The sequence below is a fragment of the Strigops habroptila genome, chromosome 6 (genome assembly GCF_004027225.2).
Source record: "Strigops habroptila isolate Jane chromosome 6, bStrHab1.2.pri, whole genome shotgun sequence".
In the NCBI taxonomy this organism is placed as follows: Eukaryota; Metazoa; Chordata; class Aves; order Psittaciformes; family Psittacidae; genus Strigops; species Strigops habroptila.
This window is the reverse complement of record NC_044282.2, coordinates 64,405,519-64,427,996: the sequence shown is the minus strand read 5'-3', so window position 1 is coordinate 64,427,996 and position 22,478 is coordinate 64,405,519. Positions and strand designations below refer to the sequence as shown.

Genomic DNA, 22,478 nt, shown 5'->3' with positions numbered 1-22,478 from the left:
CGTAATACCAAGATATGGAGCATCCCCTGCAACACTCCAGGCACTGGACCCATTAAGCTCTATTCACACACAGGAAACTAAGACATTCCTGCCCACAGCCTCCTGCTCAGCTCTTTTACTCCAAATTTGCCATGGCAGAATTGGGTAGGAACAAGTTACATCAGAGCCTTGAGAGCACAGCAAGGAATACAGCTCCTAATTTCAACAGCACCGGCATCCCTTTTTTCTCCTCCCTGCCACCAGCCACAGAGGGTTCCCCAAGATCTGTTTCTCTGTTGCCAATTCACAGCAGTACCTAAAGAAGCTTCAAAGTCAGGGAATAAATTCAGAAGCAATGAGAGACCATGGCAATCAGGGCAGATGTATCTTGTTTTCTCTTGCTGCACGTCAAGGACAACTGTCAGTGCAGAGCCCTTTGGGTGCAATAAACATTTTTCTAGCACACAGTCACACTATATGTCTGAGAAAAGGTTTGAATAATAGAGAGAGATGTGCAGTGAAAGCCTCCTGGTGAAATGGAGAAGTCAGGCTGTGCATAAATTATCACTGACGTAAAAGATGCCCAAAAGCAGCCGACCTTCATACTGAGAATTTAGGTCTCTGAGGGTCACAGAATCACGGAATGGTTTGGGTTGGAAGGGACAGTAAAGCTCATCCAGTTCCAACCCCCTGCTATGGACAGGGACACCTTCCACTAGAGCAGGTTGCTCCAAGCCCCTGTGTCCAACCTGGCCTTGAACACTGCCAGGGATGGGGCAGCCACAGCTTCTCTGGGCAAGCTGTGCCAGTGTCTCAGCACCCTCACAAGGACGAACTTCTTCCTAATGTCTAATCTAAATCTACCCTCTGTCAACTTAAAGCCATTCCCCCTTGTCCTGTCCCTACAGGCCCTTGTAATAAGTCCCTCTCTAGATTCCTTGTAGGCCCCCTTTTAGGTACTGGAAGACTGCTATAACGCCAATGCAGCTATACTGCTTCCCCAATTGCCCATGCTAACCTGGGTGACCCACGCAGCACCATGCTATCAAAGAAATACCCTGGCAGACTGGAACAGGAGGGCCTCAGAATGGCTTTCCAAGCCAATGTGTCCCTTTTTCATGGTTCTGTCCTAGCCAGACATCTTTCATGAATTAAACTGAGGTTTTTAAGCCAGAGATCTTTACACCCACATATAAGTGATGCAGCTGACAAGCTGAGACACCAAGGCAGTCTGCAGAGAACAGGGAAGGGTAATGCTGCTTTTACATAATAAGGTTATCACAGGCATTGCATGTTTGCCACTTGCTCAACACAGATATATACATCTGGGGTCATTTTTGCACTATCTGCACTACTATAATAAGACCATAATACCAAGCTGCCAAGAGCAGCTGTATTATACAAGAACAGAGCCAACATCTTGAGAGCCTCGTAAAACAGAATCTAACATTGATGAAAAAATGCCATGAATAAGTGTCCAGGTAACAGGAATAGTCACACTCCTGTACAGCCTGCCCAGTTATTTCAATTACTTCAGGAGTCATGGCATGTATTTTCAATTTTTCTGCAAGAAAGAACACAGTATTTTGTGAAGATGTTTCAGCTGTACAACAGTTCTTGCCCTCCAAAGTGACTGGAAACATTCATGCCCACACCAGCATGTTTCACAGGTGCTATTACTGGATGATTATAGCATTTGGTTATAAAAACGCACACCCTGGCTTACGGGCCTCATGACTGCTTTGTATCTTCTCCTCCCCAGCTGCTAGTGAAAACTAGAATTTCATTGAAATTGCTTCTCTTCCTTAAAAACACAACTGAAAATGGGACAAGTACAGCTATGGAAGGTTATCTAGGAATTCAGCATTAAAAAAAAAAGTAACTTGTCTGAAGAAGAGGAAATGTACTGCAGTTTAAATGGTAACCCAAGGTGATGGGGAAAGAGGGAACACCGCTCAGCTCCCATTCACTTGTAAAATATTCTCTCCATCACTGCCACTGCTGTCTTCCTGAACCCTTCCAGCCCCACAATTACATCAGCAATTGTTCCTAGAGCTCCTCAGCTTTGAAATAACAACAAAATTAATCAAAACCTATTAGCTAGAAATGAAACAACAAAACCCATTTTGCACAGGATTCCTAGCCTCTCCCTCAACTTCAAACACAGTTTAATTTCCTCTTTCCCTTTCCTGAATCCTGCACTTCAATTCAACCTGTATCCTTCGACATCCCTGCACAGAACCACAGTATTGCTGAAGGTAACGTAGTTCAGGCAACAAAGCAGATGAAGATCTCTGCAAGAGCAGCCTGCGCTTTCAATTCCAATCGTGTGAAAGAAATGGCTCCTGCTGCTTGCTCAAAGCCAGCATCTCAGTGGGAAGCAGGTGGTAAAAACAGTCCCTGGGCAGGACTGAGCCGAAGAGCCAAACTGAGGCATTTATCTCTTTTGTGAAAATCTAATGGAACTTGAAGAATTTCTACTACAGCTTTGCACTAAAGTAACTGTCACAGGAAAATAAGAATCTCTAACCCCTATCTCCCTACCTGTGACAAGCCAAAGGCTCATGTCATAGAATCAAAGATCCTCGTGTCAGGCCAGACTCCACTGTTCTGGGGCATGCAGTAAATTCCTTGCAGCCATACACAGAAGCATGGAAGAACACATGAAACTGGTATCATGGGCATTAGTGCATTTGGGAGTCAGCTGTTGAAGGACTGGACAAGGAATGATGAAATATCATCTTAGGCTGTGGCTTCCATGCTGCTGCCCAGAGACATACCAGATTCCACACAGACCTGTTCACACAGCCTCTCCTTGAAGATGTGGGAGTCCACCTAAAGACAATTTACAGACAAATTTGTTTCAGATGGGAGCACTGTGCAGTGAAGGAAGCCATCCCGAGTAGATCTTTGTTTTGCAGGGGACTATTAACTTCAGTAAACACTCTGCTCCCTTCAGCAGCATCAGTTGACTGCCAACATCCGGCATCCAGCTGGCTCCAGGACAGATCCACCTTTATTGATGACTACAGGGGGTGAGGAACAGAGCTAACTTTTTGAAAAAGCTGAGTAGGACTACAAAGGAAAGCTGCAAACACAGAAGAAATTTTGCACTACATATGTGATAAAAACCTATTTACCAAAGAGTGAAGGCCCAGGGAAGCACCCATTAAGGGGGATCCCAAAGCAAGGATCAGCTTTTCAGCCATGCTTGCACTGTATGTTGCAGTTTTAGGGAGCCAGCAGCATCTAGCTATGCAGACACCCTCATCCCGACCTGCTATCAGCCTGTATCTCAGTCAGTAAGAATTCTTGGTAGGTCGTCTTGTACTTCCTTGGAAATTCTTATTTGTCCCCATAATATTTAATGGCATTGTGGTGGTTACAAATGATGGCTGAAAGGCACAGGTTTTATAGACTCTAAACTTGTGTATCATTCCCCTGTAAAACACATACTTAAATGGTTTCTGTTCTTAATCTACAATTTTCCATTTCAAAGAAGTCCACATCTGCACTTCAGAGGATGGAAAATAAAGAACTTAACAGTCTTGCTCTCTGTCATTTATTTACAGGGTTTAATTCCTTCTTTTTTAAATAGCTAACACTCATTAACTGGCCTGGTAAAATAAAACAGCATTGGCATAAGTGTGTACCAAATTGTCTTGCAGTCACCTTAGGAACAATAGCCATAATGTCATTACTGCAGTCTGAATTAGATTAGGTCACAGCAACGGCAAACACTGATAGCCATGATGAAAGAAGTAAAAGCCCAAGCTGGAATGTCAGTTTAGATAAAGATAAGGAAGAAATGTCCCACAGGGACTCTTACACCACAGCTGCAGGGCAAGGCAAGATTAAAAGACCCCAGTTACACTGGCGGGCAGACACAGCTCTAACATACCTATTACAGCTCTCACTGTCTGGCACTGATGTGCGCTGATAGCGTGACTGTTATTGCCAAATCAACTAGGCCCCTCTCGCACCAGACAACTGGTAAAAGATTAATGACATCTAAAATAGACATCAAAAGGATGCATCAAAAGCAATGTGTCCAGCAGGTTAAGGGAAGTGATTCTTCCCCTCTACTCCGCTCTCACGAGACCACCCCTGCAGTCCTGCATCCAGCTCTGGGGGCAACAACACAATAGGGATGTGGACCTGCTTGAGCAAATCCAGGGGAGGCCACGAAGATGATCAGAAGGCTGGAGCACCTCCCTATGAAGACAGGCTGAGCGAGTTGGTATTGTTCAGCCTGGAGAAGAGAAGGCTCCAAGGAGACCTTATAGCAGCTTCCAGTGCCTAAAGGGGGCCTACAACAAAGCTGGAGAGGGATTTTTCACAAAGCATGTAGTGACAGGATGAAGAGGAATGGCTTTAAACTGACAGAGGGGAGAATTAGATTAGATATTAGGAAGAAATTCTTCCCTGTAAGGGTGGTGAGGCACTGGCAGAGGTTGCCCAGAGAAGCTGTGGCTGCCCCATCCCTGGCAGTGTTCGAGGCCAGGTAGGACAGGGCTTGATGCAACCTCATCTAGTGGAAGATGTTCCTGCCCATGGCAAGGGGTTGGAACTGGATGAGCTTTAAGGTCCCTTCCAACCCAAACCACTGCGTGATTCTATGATATATTGTTTCCTTATGCCATGTGTGCACGTTTTAGAGCTTTATGATATTCTACAGCCGACAGCCATCATCTACTGCTGTCATCAGTGCGAAGTAAAGCATTCATAGTTGGTCCTCTCCAGTAGATGGAGCTTTCAGAAAAGCTACAAACACATTTGTTATAATGAAATTGGCTACACGGCATCTTGAAAACAGGTACAGCTGTTGCGCAGCCTCCTTTCTGAAATGAACACCAATAATGGTTTGTTATAATGACACTTCTACAGCTACAGGGATTCCGCTCCTCCTTGCTCAATATTCAGTAAATCCCTGCACTGGCTACTGAAGTAGGATCACATTTATATTCTGAACCTGACTCATAGGCCTGTCTGACCTTTTAAAATCACTAAAACACTGTCTTCACATTTTCATTTTGTTATTTCAAGTCTAAGCCAAACCCCTGAACCTTACAACCACAAAGGACCGGAAAACCACCTCAGAAAACACAAGGACTAGAAGCACAGCAAACATCAAAGGCAGACGCAAAGCAAACATCTTACTGAAAACTGTGCCAGCAGGGTTTTGGAAGTAAAGCCAATAAAAACCATGAAGTTTCCTGGAATAAATGTCCAGCAGTAACAGTTGATTTAGGGATGATGTTGAAGACTCGGCCCACAGCACAGGGTGTGAGGATTTAGGATTTCAAGTCTTCAATTACAGGCTGACAGAGTAAATATTGTAAATACTGTTTCAAGGACCATCTACTGAAAGATCTCTATACTTTTGGGGATAAAAAGAACCACATTACCCAGAATCCACAGCAGATAGGTGGCTGTATGAGGACAATGGTGATGTGTGGGGGAGAAACCACCACTGCAATTTAGCACAGAATAGGAGACAAAGCAGCGAAACCGCAAAAGTAAGGAATATTATAAGGGAAAGAAAGAAGAGAACAAAGCATGTGAACAGACTGCAGTGAACAAAAAGACCAGTAAAAAGGCAAAACACAACTTTGATGTACCTGTAGGAATCACAGCCTTATATTAGTAGGTAGTAAGAGATCTTTGAAGTACCTTTTCAAGACCACTGTACTAGCTCAGGCATAGTTTAGTGCCCAGCAAGGAAACACTTCCCTTCCTCCAACAGAGGTACTAACTAAACTGGGGAGAAAAACAGAGAAAAATTTAAAAAAATCTAGCAAAACAATGCCCAAAGAACTAAAAGCAAAGACAAACTGCTTTGAGCCATGACACAGATGTTGCACTATGTGTGCTTCTTGTCCCCACATCTCTAAAAGATCATTGACAAGCTAGAAGGGACACACAGGAGGATAGCCTAAAGCTGCCTAAAGTCTTGGGATGGCTTTTCTTTGATGTAAGTATAAAATACACCCGTTTCTTTAGCCTGGAAAAATACAACAGGGAGAATTTGTAAGATGTCTGTAAGACCACAAATGGCTTGGATAAAGTAACAGCAGTGATCATACACTGTTTCTTAGCCTGCAGGAACTCAGGAGATTCAGGGGATCAAAGGAAGAAAAAGATGCAAAAGCCATTGCTTCCCCACAGTCCCACTCACACATTGAGAGAGATAGAGATCCAAAAGCAGTTAAATTCCTGGAAGGATCATTCATCAGGAGCTAGTGAAACATTGATATATAAGCCATCTGCGGTTCCTAAACCAGAAATCCTGGAAGCTAAAGGCTTGCAGAGATGGGATCAGTTCTGTTTGTACTGCTTTTAAATATCCCTGTTACCTGCTGCTGAAGACACGTTACCACTCAAGCAATCTCCACTTTGGGCATTCTCAATACTACCCTGTCCTGCACTCAGAACCACTTAGAAACATTTAGAAACTTAGAACATTTAGAACAATTTAGAAACCACTTCACTGTTAAAAGTTCGGTGGGAGCATCTCAAACTGGAAATCAACCCATTCTGTTTCTGCCTCTGCACAGAGAGGCTGGAAAGGGTTTAGTTAGCCTATATGCTCAATTAAAAATGATGAAGGAAAGGAAACAACAGTGATGGTCTCTCAAAGTCACTTTCAAATGCACAAATTCCAAGTTCTGTATTGTACCAGCACTTTTTAGGGATTTGGGGGTAACATGCAGAACATGTACTATGCTCCTTTCCATGTTGCAAGGCTTGGTAATTAGATTGGTGGATACAGCTGAAAATATGCTTCATAAGAGCAAACCTACCAAATTCCCTTTTTCTGGGGAAAAAAAATATGAGTTGGTGGTGGAAGAAAACTCAGTCTGAACAGAAGATATGACTCCAAACAAGCCTACACAAAACCTCAGACTACAGCACAGAGTTGGGCTGCACAGTTGATCCACAGCACCTCCGAGAGGCAAACTCCCAAGCTCTCCTTTATACACAAGAACATTAGAATCCGATCAGACAACTTCAGTGTAAGTGCAACTCCTTGACTGTTACTCAGGCATTTCATCTGGACTTGATTTCTAATTATTAATGGTTTAGTACAAACTGTTCAATTCCACAGAAAACATAGCGACTCTGAAGCACTGAAGTCTAAAAGACAAGTCACATGTCTCAGTTTTTCCCCTTACTGATCTAAGTATAATGCTCTAATTCTCCTTAAAATAGGATTAGTTTTCTTCCTCAGGCTGTAAAGAATAAAGCACTGCCTTTTTCTCTTCCAGGATTTATTTTTGCTTGGATGCTTTATGTAACACATTTCTGAAAAATTAATTTACAAAAGATGCCAGACCTTCAGCGCCGCAGTGGTGCCGAGTGCTTGATTTTGCGTGTCATGAGGTTTCCCTGCATTCCTTTTATGTAAGGTAGAATGAATTCCACTTTGCAGATTCATTCAAAATTCAACACAACTGGGCCACATAGAGATGCTTGGAAAACTAACGCTGCCAAACTCACCCAAACCAGGGGCCTGACAAGGACTTCCATGGAGCTGCATAAATTCAAGCCCACTGAGCATCAGCCCCACTGGATCACAACTTCTATACAAAATTATTAGGATTTGAAAAATCTCACTTTTTTTTTCCTCTTGAGAAGACTAGAGTATTAAGAAGAACTTAGTATTTTCACAGAATCATTGAATCACAGAATTGTTTGGGTTGGAAGGGACCTTAAAGCTCATCTAGTTCCAACCCCCTGCCACGGGCAGGGACACCTTCCACTAGAGCAGGTTGCTCCAAGCCCCTGTGTCCAACCTGGCCTTGAACACTGCCAGGGATGGGGCAGCCACAGCTTCTCTGGGCAACCTCTGCCAGTGCCTCAGCACCCTCACAGGGAAGAATTTCTTTCTAATGTCTACTCTAAATCTCCCCTCTGCCAGTTTAAAGCCATTCCCCCTTGTCCTGTCACTACAGGCCCTTGTAAAAAGTCCCTCTCTACATTTCTTACAGGCCCCCTTTAGGTACCGGAAGGCAGCTATAAGGTCTCCTGGGAGCCTTCTCTTCTCCAGACTGACCATGAGAGTGTACTGGGTTAAAAATAATTAATAACCCCACACACATATTCACTTGAAAATAGGTGCTTCTTTGCTTTTGATAAGCTAAACATATCACCCTCCTTGACAAGTAACTGGATGTTTATACCAGTATCAGGAATAAAAGAGAAAGTTGCTAAAGCCAGAACTTTTAGAAAGGCTAAAAAAATGATGGTTGCACCCAAAAGAAGCATAACATAACCAAGCTTTAAAGACTTCATTTCCATAACAAAATCAGATCCCTGCACGGCTGTAATTGTAACAGACAGAAGCAGGGAGGCTATTTCCAGACAAAACCAGATACTTTACCAACAGGAAACATTAGCCACCTTATGCCAAGATCCATGCAGTGAGCAATGAGCAGCCAATACTCCTAGAAGTATTCCTGCATCAGCCTTGGCGATTGTTTAGCATCGTCTCTCACAGCAGTAAACTGACACAGGACTGAGCTTGGTACAGTGACATATATCCCCACCACCAGCTGAGAAAACCCAACCCAAAATCACCAGCCCTCTAAGTTCCAAGCATGCAAGGCTTGTGGCATCAGAAACGGGTCACATTGTTCACTAGAGGGCAGCAGAAAACAAACCAAAACCTGTAATCATAGAATCACAGAATCCACTAATTCCCAAAACATAAAGGCCATGGCAGTTATGTACAGGTCATCTGCCTTAAAAAAACAATGAACTCTGCTGGCGTTTGGGATCACAGTTCAAAGTGAAGTGAGTTTGCAAATGGAAGAGCACATTAGCTTCCTGCAGTCAAAGGAGACTCCTCGTAACAGCACAAAACGCCGTTGCACAGCACCCTCCCCTGCACCTCCACATCAAGCCAAAAAGTAAAATGTTCTCAGGGTGATCTGTATCTTTTTGGTAAAGGGAGACTATCAGAAGTTTCTGTACCTGACCAGAGCAGCCTGGAGGGCAAGTACAAATCCTTTTCAGCTCAGCTTTACCTCAGTCTCAAAGTTAGTTAAAAATGTCACGTGTTTTGGGCTTACAAAGTTACAGACCTCTTCAATGAGACTGAGACCAGCTAAAGGTGTTTAGCTTTCAGTTTGTCTTCAGCATGGCCAGACAAAAAGCAATTTTGGAAATTCTGCAACTTTTGGTAGCAGTGGTAGCTCAGATGGCCAAGTTATAACTTCTATACCAAGTAATGAATGAATACACTGAGTTCTGGGCTGAACTGAATCCCCAAGCACCCATCAAGAGCCAGCTCTGAAAGGTTGCTGCTGACACGAAAAGTACAGCCTGCTCCTTTCATTTTCTGCTTCTACGTCAGCACTTGTGCACAACTCCCATAGAGAAAAAGCACAAACCGTGCCAGACTTCTTCAATCAACACAACCCACTTCTGCAAAAGAGATTAAGCAACTCCTGACAGGCAAGTGGACATGGTAACAGAAGAGGGCATTTAAGGACAAGCCAGAACACATGCACCAACATTAACGTGACTCCTCAGCTGCTAATAACAGACATAGCAACCCACTGCAAAACAAGGCATGTGAATTCACTGGGTATGTGTAGCATTTGTTTTTTTAACTGCCTACAGAACCAACAGCTGTGTGAACATGTTGGAAATCTCTGCTTTGTTTAACATATCTGCTTGGTTGACTGAAAACTCAGAAAGCAACTGGAACAGTCAAAAAATCATGACGGCTTTTACTTTTAAACTGGGGCCATTTGTGATTGATCAGATGTTCTCTCCATCTGAGTGGCAATTTCAGCAGCAGTGCTGCTGGCCCAGACTCACTGACTCGCCTGGAGCCAGCGAGTCTCCAGTGAAACGGTTCTGCTCCATTTCCCCCAAGCTCTCATGACTCCAGACTGTTTCTGAAAGTAGCTTTAAAAAACTGATCAAAAAGAACCTACAGCCTAGCTCCCCACACGGGAAAAGCAATTAATACTCTTAACACTACCTTTTCCAGAAACCACTATTCTAGAAAGACTGTTACCCCATATGAAAGACAGGATACATTGCAGGCCATTGTATCTCGGCATATACCTGCGTTGCTGACAGAAAGAGCAGCTGTCCCCATCTCAACCACACCAATATTCATGTGGCTGCAAAGCAACGTGGGTCAATTGCCGGAGCTGACTCTTCATGTGGCCACCTGAGCACCAGCACTAAGAATGGAACAGGAATAAGAAGGGGCAGCCCAGGACTCTCACTGCATTAGAGAGGTCAGGGCAGCCCATGGAAAATAATCAAAGGTAAGCCTGGGCTCAAACCTGAAGCAAACTGCAGAAACAAGAGTGCTTTTGGAGAGGCAACTAAAGGTTTCACACCCCTATCCTCCCAAACTGGCTTTTAATACTTATTTTTCGTTAAAGCTAGCCAGCTTTTAGCTACATACACGCCTACCCAATCACACAGTGAATTCTGTCTTCCTTTACCACATCTCTCCATCATCATCCTTCCTCTCCTACTGCCATCCTTCCTCTTTTCCCTCTGTTCCTGTGACAGTACATTTTCCATGTACCATCCTCTTCCACTGGGTGACCCTGTCTACCATCCATTCTCCTAAGGACACAGCTTTTTAACTACTTTTCATTACAAAGAAAAAGCAACTAGGGAAGAAGCTACAGGAAAAACAAGCAGACCCACGCTGCAAGATTGCTAGCCCTAGGGAAGGGCCTGAGGCAGATGGGGCTGAGCTCTGCCTCTGAGACTGCTTCAGACAGGCAGTCTCCCAAGCACGGTGCCATGGCTGAGCTCTCAAACGCTGGCTCCAAGCTTGGCAGAATCACTCCAGGCTGTGCTGGCAAACCCAGCTCTGTCAGACCGCGGAGCATGGGCAGAGCCCAGGACCCTGCCTGCACCAACCCACAGGGCACATCTGTAGTCTATTCTCTAACCCTTTTTTGGGATGCAATTTTTCCAGGCAAAGACTATGTTTCCACTGTCCCTGGTATGCTCTGTCTCAGTGCCCTAAAAGCAAAAGGAACGTTGCCAGTGATTTATTTCACTGGTAACAACCTTTCAAATATTAATCCAAATAACTTCAGCCTTCCCCCAAAAATACCTGTGCGCTGCCAAGTTTTGCTGGTAACTTTTCTTAATCCAGAGGCGGCAGTGAGGTGTTGCTGCAGCATTGCGCAACCAACCCAGATTAGAAACACTATAAATGATTAATCATTTTTTTATTATTTTCATGTATGGGGTCAAAAAACCAACAACAGAAAAAAAAAAAGGAAGCACGCTGAAAGGTTCACTGACCGCATGTAATTTTCTCAGCCTATCACCATTTAAACGCTTGAATTCACTGTGACAATAAGTATGCATGTTTGTTTCAAGAGCAGTATCCTCGCTCCTGCGCAAATTGTAAAACCACTCATACATAGCTTAAACACCCATACTACTACTAGTAGTAGTTCCATGGACTACTGTTTTCTTGCCTAGGGATGCCTGCTTTCAGAGGGCCCTATCTTCATGGCTAATGGGTACTATTATCCACCATTACAAGTGAGGGAGCCTCTCTAGACTAGTAAGACCTATTACTAGTGACTCAGGCACAAGGAATACCTCCCATATCCACTTCTGACTCCTGAGGCTCAGAGGGCATGGTATTTTAGTCAGTGTGAGTCCAGTTCTTATAGCTGATATCAGAAAACACAGCCTGTCCTGACAGTCTACTTTTTTCCTAAGGAAGTTGTCACATTCCCAGAGACTTAACGGCCTTTTGAAAATGCTTGTGACTCACTAAGGAAGATCCTCACTTTCAAGTTTGATGAGAAGACTCATCATCCATCCTGCCCAAGCCCCAGGATGCAACCTTCTGGTCATACTGTGAGGTGCAAGATATAGCCACTCCCACTCTCCCAATCTGTCATGTGTCACTGCAGCAGTTTACAATGTCTCATGAGAAAACAAACAGGCAAAGGAGCTTCCTTTCCCAAGATACGTTTGACAGAACTTGCTTGTCCAAGAACATCTGGCACATCTGTTTCGAAAATCATCCTCCTGCCTCTTCTGTCACACTGACCAAACTCAATGGCTTAGAAAGCTGAAACTGCATCAAAACAGAGTTTAAGTGAGTACCTATATTGGTTTGACGCTGTTATAAGACAAAAGGAACCCAGATGCCTACAGCATCAATCAGGCCCAATGTGATACTTGGTTATTTCACTCCCAGGAGCACAGGGTAAGGAACCATTTTACAGAGTGCATCCTACAGTTATTGTCAAGTGGTTTCAGTTGCAAGGGGTCTCTAAAACAGTGATGAAGGAGAGGATCCATAGGCCTAATCTGCCCTCATCAGCACCTGGAACCCCCACTGACACCGGGGGCTGCTGGAGCCAGCAAGGAGGCAGGACCTCTCATCATACCTTAGTACTGAGCTTCAGCTACATATTCCACACGTGCACCGTAAGCTTGCCCAATGCTGTCATTTGGGTTTAGAACTGCCTATCTTCATTTTGGACATCATTGCTGCTATGCCCTCACGCCAGTCTCAGGACTGCTGAGTGGCCATGCAGCTTTTCTGTGCATCCCATCCATCAGAGCAATTGAGTCCAGTTGCCCTGAGCCATGCCAAACGGTGTCTGAGCAACTAAGCCACCCTACACACATTGCAGGAGCTGCTGCCCAGCCCCCACAATTTCTTCATACCTGCGACACAGGGCTTGTGAAATCTAAGGAAACAATTGCCTTCCAGCCTGTCTCACTGTTAGAGGAACCTCCCCATCCTTCTCTGCCACAACAGCAGAAAAGGCTTGCTCCGGACATTGCTCACCATGGTGGTCACCGCTCTTATGCACAACAAATAAAGCAAAACCTCAAACCAGATACACAATTCCACTAATACAATATGGATCACGGAATATGATATGTATCATGGTTTAAAGTAGAGGTTACAGTACAAGACTTGCATAATGAGTAACATAAGCCATGTGACTTCCTGGGCTGCATAGGAAAAGCAAAGTAAGCACTGGTATCTACTGTTTGCAGATTTCATTGCAGTTCTTGATGCCCCACGTCCAGAGGTGAAGACAACTGCACAGGCAAGTGGTCAACATCAACAGGGCCAGATCAGTTAGTAGATCCCACTGCTTATCTGTTTAGCATGCAAAGTAATGGAATTGCCACTGAAAAACCTTACCTGTTGAATTCCAAACTAACTTCTTGGAGCTAGGCCAAAGTAAACCACCTAGTGCCAGAGGAAGGAGTGGAGCCAACCTCTAGTTTTACACTACTTAAGACTCCAAAAAAGCCCAGTAATGTCATCAGTGATGTTTCACCTGCTTGGATGCCTTGACAAACCATCTCCACATGTTATCTGCTGATCACATTTTATTTTTCCTTCACAATATTAATCACTATAACCTTCATCCCAGACAGTATGAACATAAGGTAAGAAGCATCGCCAGGCCAGTACATTTCGATTTCTCACTTCTTGCCATTATTTCCACACTGACTGGGCTGACTGGTGTCATCAGAATGTGCCTCCTATCTCTTGATCTTCTCAGATGCACCATAACTCTCATGAATCTGAAGTAGTGGCTGACCTAACATGCTATTTCTGCAGGAATCAGTCCTCCTTCAAGTGAGGAAACTTCTATCCCCCAAGAGTCGAACTGAAGCAGTTCTCTTCACACTTGTGTCATTAGCACAAGCAAACATTCACTGTTACATTAATTTACACTGTTAATTTTAAAGTAATGGGCTACAGAGGCCACATCCTGAGCTCATTCCTGGATACCAGATGACACATGAAGAACGTAAGTTTAAAAATGTTTCTTACTGACTATGGTAATTTGAGACAGGATTTCCTACTTGCGCCTAGAGGATTGCTCAGTGGGTTAGTTAAGTAAACTTCTTCCTCTGAGAACATACTAAATATGAAGAAACAATGTTGTCAAACCATTAGCAGCTGATAGTATCCTCTGAACTCCTCTCCTGTGTCTCATCAGCCCACAGTTCACACTGAATCTGTCAAGCTGGAACAGACTAGTTCTGGCAAACTGTGTTTTAAGACAGGCAGATGCAGCAGTATCAGACTGCAGTTACTCAGTCAAATGATGCACTGGCTAAATAGATAATGCACTGGCTAAAGAAGCAGCATGTAGAGAGGCAGAAGCTGTTACCTGTGGGCGGTGAGGGAAAAGTATCCACAGAGAGAAAAAGCTCCTCGCTGTTTTCACAACTGTATGGAGGCAGAAAGTGCTCTGCTAGGTCACAGACAGAAGGTAGGTCCAATACGCTGCTCTCCTCTGAGTGAGGACTTGGTGACACCTCTTTTCTTTCCATGGTCCCACTGCAGAGACACAAATGTGACCAAGCTGGGTTTTTAGAGCATGAAAATCTAAGCAGAAGTCAACACGAATGATCTCCCATTTTTGCACTGCTTTATGAGCCGAGATAAGCTGTTCTAGCATATCTGTACTTCATTTAAGAAAATCAGAACAAGTTTAAAGATGTAAAGGAAGAACAACAGCAAAACCCATAGATAGCAGCCCTAAGTAAGATAACTGGGAGTCCACAACAAATCTGGCTTTCCTAGAGGCTTCTCAGAAGTACAGATTCAGGCCCCCAAACCAGAAAACTATAAAGTATATTCCCTTCAGGGTATAGCATGTGTGTAATTTAAAAGGAAACATTCTACAGGGTCCCTTTCCACTGATACTTCTAGAAGTCACCAGTTAAACCCATCCCTCCTGGCTCAGTTCATGAAGTTCATCATACTCACTAGCAGAAGGAAAGAACATCTTAAAACTTGGTAGTCTCAGTCTCAGAGGGATGACAAGGATTTCCTGGTGTGGAGACACTAGGGCAGCTGTGCTGTGTGCACAGCACTTTGGAAAGCTGTGGCTGAAACATCCCCACATCCCAACACCCTCCTCTTGAGCAACCTCAACCAGTCCCCCACTGCAGAGGGCAGGAACACACAGCTGAGTAGAAAGCAGGACAGGGCTGGTGCTACCCAGTTCCACACCAAGGGCCGCAAGGGATAGGCAACTCTTTTGGAGAGGATGAAACTGAAGTGTTCCAGTCCAGCAGCTTCAAGCACAGCCACACAAGTGTCTGGGACAGGAAAGGAGTGAAAGGCAAAAACTTGGTGGGACAGGAGCTCACAGAATGACAAAAAGAAAGAGTAAGTAGGAATCCCTGGGCTGAAGCATGATTAGTACTGACTCGGTAAGAGGGGCTCTCAAGAAAAGGCACCTGCAAGGAAAGATGCAGAAGAGCCCCAAACACCCTCAGTTTCCACCCAACACCAAAGCCAGTAGCCTTTGGCCACCCGGCACAACGCCTTGTGAGGCAGCTGAGACTCTCCACCAACAGTAAAGGCTCTGAACAGAGCACTGTTGTACTCAGCTCACGCCTACCTCCAGCAACACCAAACAGAGGAGGAAATGACCCAGTCCCTACTGCAAGGTCTTATGCAGGAAGGCCTTTAAGGCAGGAGCTTTAAACACCCCCTGAGAACTGACAATGAGGCTGAGTGGCGTAAACATGAGCATGGTTTTTTCACCTCACTCATGAAACTTTTCATGGAAAAGTCACAGAGAGAACAAAAGCATTTCTTGTGAAATGTGTATTTAGCTCCCAGCTCTTACAGAGATTCCAGGAAATTCTGTGCAAGTTACTTCCTTCATCTGTTTTGTCTGCTTATATGCAATTTGAAAAAAGCAAATTCTGGCTATCTGCATGGCCCCCTCCACCAGCTGTATCCTTCTGCTATTTTGGTAAAGAGTGATAGAATCAGATCCAGTGGTCAGGCAATGGCTTAGGGCACTGCAGGCTCACATTAATTTCCTTCTCTATAAAACGAAGAAGGCAACACACTTATCTCAGGGTTATTGTCAGTGAAGAATGTTACAGCCACATGCACCTAGGAAATCCCTAGAAAAGATTAGTATTGAAAAATGAAGTAAATACCCCCTTGTAGAGCATTATTTTTTCAACCCACCATTCTTTAAGTGCTTCTGTGTTGAGTAAACTTGTAGCTAAGACACCGCTCTGACCTTTGCAGATGATGAAATGAAACTCGCTAATGAACAGAGTGGAGATGCTGGCTGGGATAGGGGAGGAGACCAGCTGCCTTGCCTTGGAGGTACAAGCAAGATCCATGCATTGACAGCAAGTTTCCAAAAAAAACAGAGTGGGAGGTTAAAAATGGGAAAGTACACAACCCTCTGCCCTGCAACAGTCACTGCAAAGGAAAGCTTCTCCTCCATTCCTCTTCATATCCTAAAATACAGATGATCTGTGCATAAGGAACATAAGGAAAACTTTCCTCAAATACTGTTTTCATGATTTGTGCTACTTTTTAAATACATGAATATTTTAGAGAACAGAACTGTCTATTTCAGTTCTTGGCATGCAAAAAAACCCCACACCAAACCCCCAACCAATTCTATCCCTCCAAGAGCAAGTGGAAGATTATAGCAAGAGGAGCTGCTGCTGTGGTACCACAGCAACCTAAGGCTGTCATTGATACAGGCTGCTGTGGTCCTGTGCCAGCTGCCCATGCTGGCCTCCTTCTTTGTAGTGCCACAACAGGGCTAACAACATGTGCAGCCATGTGATGATCAGGTTCTGCTAAAACAAACCACCCTTTTTTTGGGAGAGAAAAAAAAAAAATCCCTTAGTTCACCTCCCTCCAATCCTCCTAAACCAAGCATAGAACAGCCCTACTGCCAAAAATGATGGTGAGATTTGTTTGGTGACGATAAGCAAGACCTCAGCTCAGCCCTGGGCCTTCAGGTATACGAAAGAGACACACTGTTACCTCTGTGCCATACCTAGGAACAGTACCAATGAAGAAGTCCCCTTGGACACAGTCCGGAAGCAAACAGTCTGTTACTCCTTCTTCCTTGTCAATTGCAGCTCACTGGAATGAAACAAACAGGTCAGTTACATACTTTGCATCAGCTGATCGGGCTGACGGATGGTGTGACCTTTCAAAGCACATATGCTAGCTGATGTCAACAGTCAGTCACCACACATACCACTGTTTGTTGGGTCTGGTACAGAAAACATTTTTTTCTAGGAATCAGAAAAGCACATCTAGTAATGCCCTTGAATCTTTTGACAGCAACAGAGACCTCCTGGAAAGGGGCTGGTACACTCTAGAAATAAAGTCAATATTTTCTTTATAAGGAGCTGCCAGATGGGCTATTTATTCAAAGCCCATAAAGGAGAGAAGTGAATTAGAGCTGGCATCCTTCGCTCCCTCTTGCGGAGGAGCAGGTATTTCCCCAACAGGTTTATCTAGCGGTGCTTTGACACTAACACCAATAACCTGTGCTGCGTCAAACCTCAACCAGGAAATGTGTTTTAAAGAGAGCCACGTAACATAACATGTGGAGCAAACCACAGGCCCATGAAACCCAAATCCTGCTTCCCACCTTCTGTTATTACCTCATTATTTTAATCAAGCCATGAGGAAAAACATACTTTCAGGAGTATGGATTTTGTCAATCCCAGCTCACTGGAATGAGGAAAAGTACTGAAAAAGCACAGGAAGAAAAGCACAGGAGGAAAAATACTGGATTTTTCACTGGGCCACCCTCAACCGTTTGCACTGTGCTACTACTGGGAAGTCCCAAACACAGGTTGCCAGTCCTGTGCAAACAGAAGGCACACCATGGGATGTGTGATGGGCATGTCGGTGGGTGCAACGCGCTGGCCTTACCGGCTGCCCCTCTTAGCTGGCTTTGGGGCGTGCAGGAGAGGGGGTTCTATTCCTCCCAGTCACGTTTCCTTCCCCTTCCTGCAGGCACAAACACGCATTATTTCAACAAGCATTATTTCAACAACTAGCTGCTTCGTTGGAAAAGCAAACAAAAGCAACACAGAGCAGCACTCCCCCGACCAAGCCTGGTGTGAGCCTCCCAAAGCCAGAATCCCCCTCGGCCTCACCACGGCTGCCACCTCCGCCCCCCCCCCCCCCCCCCCCCACTTTCCGAGGAGGAAAGCAGGCTACAGCACCCCACGGACATGAAAACACTGTGGAGGGGAATAAGGGGAATGCCAAAACCACGCAACGGCTGCCCCGGGCCGGACCGTACCCTCCCAGCCCGCCGCCCGCTGCCGGAGGACGAGCTCGGGCAGGGCCCTGCGCCTCCGCGGCCGCCATGTCAACGAGAAGCGGGCACAGCCATCTTGGCTGCGGGCGGGCAGGCGCGGCCGCAGGGGCCCCGGACAGGGCGCTGCGGGGCCGGGAGCAGGGGGGAACGGCGAAACCCGGGCTGACAGGAACCGAGTGGCAGAGGCGGCACCTCCCGGCAGCGCCCCCGGGCCGGCGACAGCGTCTGCGCGGGCAGCGGGTCCACCCCTGAGGTGGCTGGGCAGGGGCGCGCCGGCGTATGGGGAGGAAGGCGAGAAGGAGGAAAATAGGGGGTGGGGGGAAAGCTGTTTCCTGTCAGGTTTTCCTCAGGACGCATTTAACTCGGGTGTAGTTCTCTGAATTCAAAAGGGAGCGGTTTTGGTACCACTGCCCCTCGCCTGGGCGAGGTGAGGCGGCAGCGGGGCTGCCGGCGGCACCATCCCGAGCCTGGCAGGCAGGTTTTTGCCTCGGACTACTCAGGATTCGGTCGTTTTACGCTGCTGCGGTACAATCCCAGACCCAGGGCACAGCCTGGAAAAGCCCTGAGCAGTGGCGAGCACAGGGCTGTGCTGGTGTGCATGGGAAACAACATAGTGGGGGTTGGGGCAAAACCGAACACAGCTCTCACCCAGGACATAAGGAGGTGGGTAGGCTGCGAGTCTTTCTCTTAGGGCTTTCAGAGCTCGTCTACAATCTCTGTGGACGTCAAGGAAATGTGAGGCTAGTTGTTAGCTGCTGCACACCAAGAGTGGCTATCCATGCTCTCCCACATGGCACCAAGCAGTTGAAGCAGCAGTGGAAGTATTGCAAACCCTGCTGGCTAATAGGATACAAGCCACACTGATCTTGGGACATGCACATCACTTCGGCACGTGGCTGCGGTGGCCACGACAGGCGTGGTGACAAGGACCCCACCGGCAGTCATGGGAGAGCGACACAGACATCCTGACCCTCTTCATGAGTGCTCCTGGACACAGGCTGGATGCTTTCCCAGCAAAGAGAATGTACTGCAGTGCTGCCTGACAGAGCGTGCATGGCACAGCCAGTCATCCCAGGACACTGCTGCTGGCAGAGGTCAGGGAGCAGCCCCTTTTATTGTCTGGGTTAGCAGTCAGGGAGGAACACTGCTGGCCAGCCTGCTGGAGAGAAGTGCTGCCAGGGGAGAGCTGGCTGCGCTTCTTGGCATGCATGCTGCCAGTGACACTGGGAAGGAGTTGGTAGTTTTTTCCAAGAGCTTTGGAGTGCGAAGTTACTGGTGGCTAACCAGTGTGTTTAGAGGGAAGTTGTTAAATGCAAGGAAATAAATTTGAAGTCCCATGGCTGCCAAGAGGACTTCGTTTTTCTCCCAGGTGAACTGGCTCAAGCCAGGGGAAGGTTCCCACAGGGAAAAGCAGCCTTTGAGTCTGCTTTTCAGGCACAGCAGCTGCGACTCTGTCTTGCGCTTACAGCCTCCCTGAAGCCAGGCTGGACTTTTGGGGTCACTGTGTAAGTAGGGATGCAAACCTTGCTACTGCCTGGGCTGTAGCTAAACCCAGACACTGCTCTAGTGCAGGGCTACCTCTTGCCATTCACTGTCTGTTCCTCTGGGGAGTGGGATGGCATCTTTCCTATGAGTTGTAAGGTAGCACCCAAGCACTTCATTTCCTTACAGGGAGTGGGGCTGGAGCTGAGCTAGGGAATGCAAAACATCAGCAAATCTGCTTTATTTAGCTGTGGGAGCACATGCAATATTACAGCATCCAGAAACCAGCCATTTCTGTGATCTCACCCCACTGGATCATCCTGAGTTTCTGCCATTAGAAAAGGTCTGGTAGTGGGGAACACCACTGGTAGGTACTGCTGGCTCCTGGAAAAGCAAAGAACTCCAGCAAGCAGAACTGACAAGGAGCCATAGTGCTTATTGACAAAGCTTACTGGTTTCTAATTGTCATATTAGGTGGACAACCAAATCTTTGAACTTAATCCTCGTTTCCCTCCTCTCCCTCACCAGAAGGGAGAGGCCCTGAGGTCTCTTGATAGAGCAGAGCACTCCTCTGGTCTCCTTGCCATTGTAATCTATACTTTTTACCTTTATTCCTTATGGACTGCATTATCAGCCGAAAGATTACATTTGCCTACAGTATTTAGGGCAAATCTGTAAGTGTGTACTATGCTCCTTCCTTTTATCAGCGTGTTAATGTTAGCATGTGATAAAACTACACCATCAGCCATGTCTCAAGTTGGCTAAAGCATGAAAGCCAAGAAGCGCAGAATCAACCCCCACACCTGACATTTACCAAAGACCAAACTACTGAGAGTGACACATGGGGAAAAGGAAGTAACATTTTCAGACTATTGCAGCTCTGTTGCAATGCAAGTTTTCAGTGTTGACAGTCTTAGAGCCAGGTTCTTAAGCTGTACAATTTCACGTTACTGAAGCTAATGTGTATCTGCTGACTTACCCTCTTCAAAACTTCATACGTGACATGAAGAACAAAAGTCTGTCTTCACAAAGAGCAGAACGAGCAAGTTCATGTCTTTTCAGTCCTTTCCCACTGTCACACCACAGGGTATTAACTCCGTCTACTCACTTCCTTCTTTCACAGCAGCTAGAAGTGAATTTAGTACATGAAAATAGAAGAACAGCTGAATAGCTTCTATTCAGCAGGAAGTGCCCGGGGCGGAAGGGATGCTAAGGAGACAAACAAGGTTGATTTTCTCACTGTTGAATTATACAAAGATTGTTCTGGGGTTTAACAGAAATTATGAAACCGAAGTTTGTAGTCTGTATACGTAAGTGTTCTGAGTTCACTTCCTCACAATGAACTAGCCCTTTATTCTCAAAACTTATTTGCACATGTTTTACTTCCCAGCTCTAGAGACTGTTACTAAAATGGATGGAGGATCAGGCTGTACTGTAGTCCCCTTTTGAAGTTCCCCTTGAGCCCTGCAGACAGTGCTTTAGTGGCTTTTGCTCTGGAAAAGCCTTTGGGGTTATCCCAGTAATGAGAGGTTTTGGGCTAGAGGCAAGCCAAGGCAAGAAACAGCTCTTTGAACCCATGAGATGAGGAACTGCCACTGCCAGCTCATGTCCACTCCTTCCAGACCAGTGAGGTTTGCTGGTGGTTCTGCAGATAGAAAAGGGCAGAGGAAGGCTGGAAGAAAAGCTCTCTTCCACCACCTCATCGCCCATAAAAGTTAAGACACCTAGCATTCTCAAGTAACCTTTGCATGATCATCATCCCTTCACATGCAGCTATGTCCTCTGCATGGACACCACAGTACTGCATGGAAAGTGCAGCTCAGCTGCAGGGACAAAAGACATAAAAGCTGCATTATGACAGCAGACACACAAGGAACATCTTCAAGCTCCCTGGTCTAGGTGTATTATCCATCCTGATTCCTACCAAGGCCAGACCTGGGTTAGCATACTTGGGGAAATATACTGGCTTACCTGGAAAAAAACCCCAAACCCTGCCTGTGCAACCCTGCAAAAAAAGGGTTTGGTTGCCCTAAAACTCATTGATTTATCCAGCTGTGTTAGCTGGTCAGACGAACGGTATTACCAGGCCCTCCAGATTTGCTGCAGTTAAGTTCCCAGGACCACATAAAAAGACAATGTGTGTTTCATGTTTTGCCACATCAAAAGCAGCCATTCAAACCAGCAAACCTCCCTCAAAAGGGTCAGTTCCACTTACACTGAAATACCCCTCCTTGTCATTACTATGTCCAGACAGTGATAACTGCAGGGCTAATGTCTTGCAGAGTTTGGACTGACCTATCACCGAGCACTTACTGCTGATTCAGGTTCATGGTTAACACCAAGATCAATGTATAAACCATCCTACTTGTCTTTCTCATGCATAGTCAAGTGGGCATCTACCAAGATACCCCAACCCCATAAACTGTACTCTGGGGACTGTACTTCTCTTCAAGACAGGTTAAGGTTACAAACACAAGCAGCCATCTGCATTACAAAAAGTAATGCACATGGTCAGCCCCTTGGCCTTATCTGCCCTGGCTGTAAGACAAGTCATGCTTTTTGCTTCCTCCTTCACTAAGTAGGAGTTTAAGCCTTTTGCTTGCTGCAATCAAAACACTGAAGTACAGGAAGTTTCAAACACCACATGCCAGTAAATTGACTTTTGTTCTTCCCCTGCCATGAATCTGTTGCTATGGGTCTGCCAGCAGTATCTGACTTTTTAAGGTGCCACTTCTAAACTCAATATGAAATCATTCTCTCTTCAAAAAGTAGTTTTCTGTGGCAGGGGCTTGAAAGTGTGAATGTTGGGAATTTTCCAGTACAATCCTGTACCAAATCCTGTCTGTCTGTCTTGAGAGCCTTTGCTGGAATGGGCACAGAGTCACAGCTCCTACCCTCTGAGTGGTA

General features: G+C 45.7%; 1 protein-coding gene and 1 long non-coding RNA gene across 2 annotated transcripts in view; both read right to left on the bottom strand.

The window, feature by feature from the left end:
* The window catches only part of SHLD1 (shieldin complex subunit 1), a 40,810-nt gene extending 23,924 nt beyond the window's left edge, over positions 1-16,886 (bottom strand). Inside the window, exons 1-2 of the mRNA XM_030490773.1 lie at positions 16,803-16,886; positions 14,142-14,311 (exon numbers count right to left, since the gene is read on the bottom strand). Coding sequence (XP_030346633.1) covers positions 14,142-14,304 — 163 coding nt within the window. The 5' untranslated portion in view covers positions 14,305-14,311; positions 16,803-16,886. The remainder of the gene's footprint in view (positions 1-14,141; positions 14,312-16,802) is intronic.
* Positions 16,887-19,452: 2,566 nt separating this feature from the next.
* The window catches only part of LOC115609939, a 31,100-nt gene continuing 28,074 nt past the window's right edge, over positions 19,453-22,478 (bottom strand). Inside the window, exon 3 of the long non-coding RNA XR_003992051.1 lies at positions 19,453-21,394. This is a non-coding gene — a long non-coding RNA (uncharacterized LOC115609939). The remainder of the gene's footprint in view (positions 21,395-22,478) is intronic.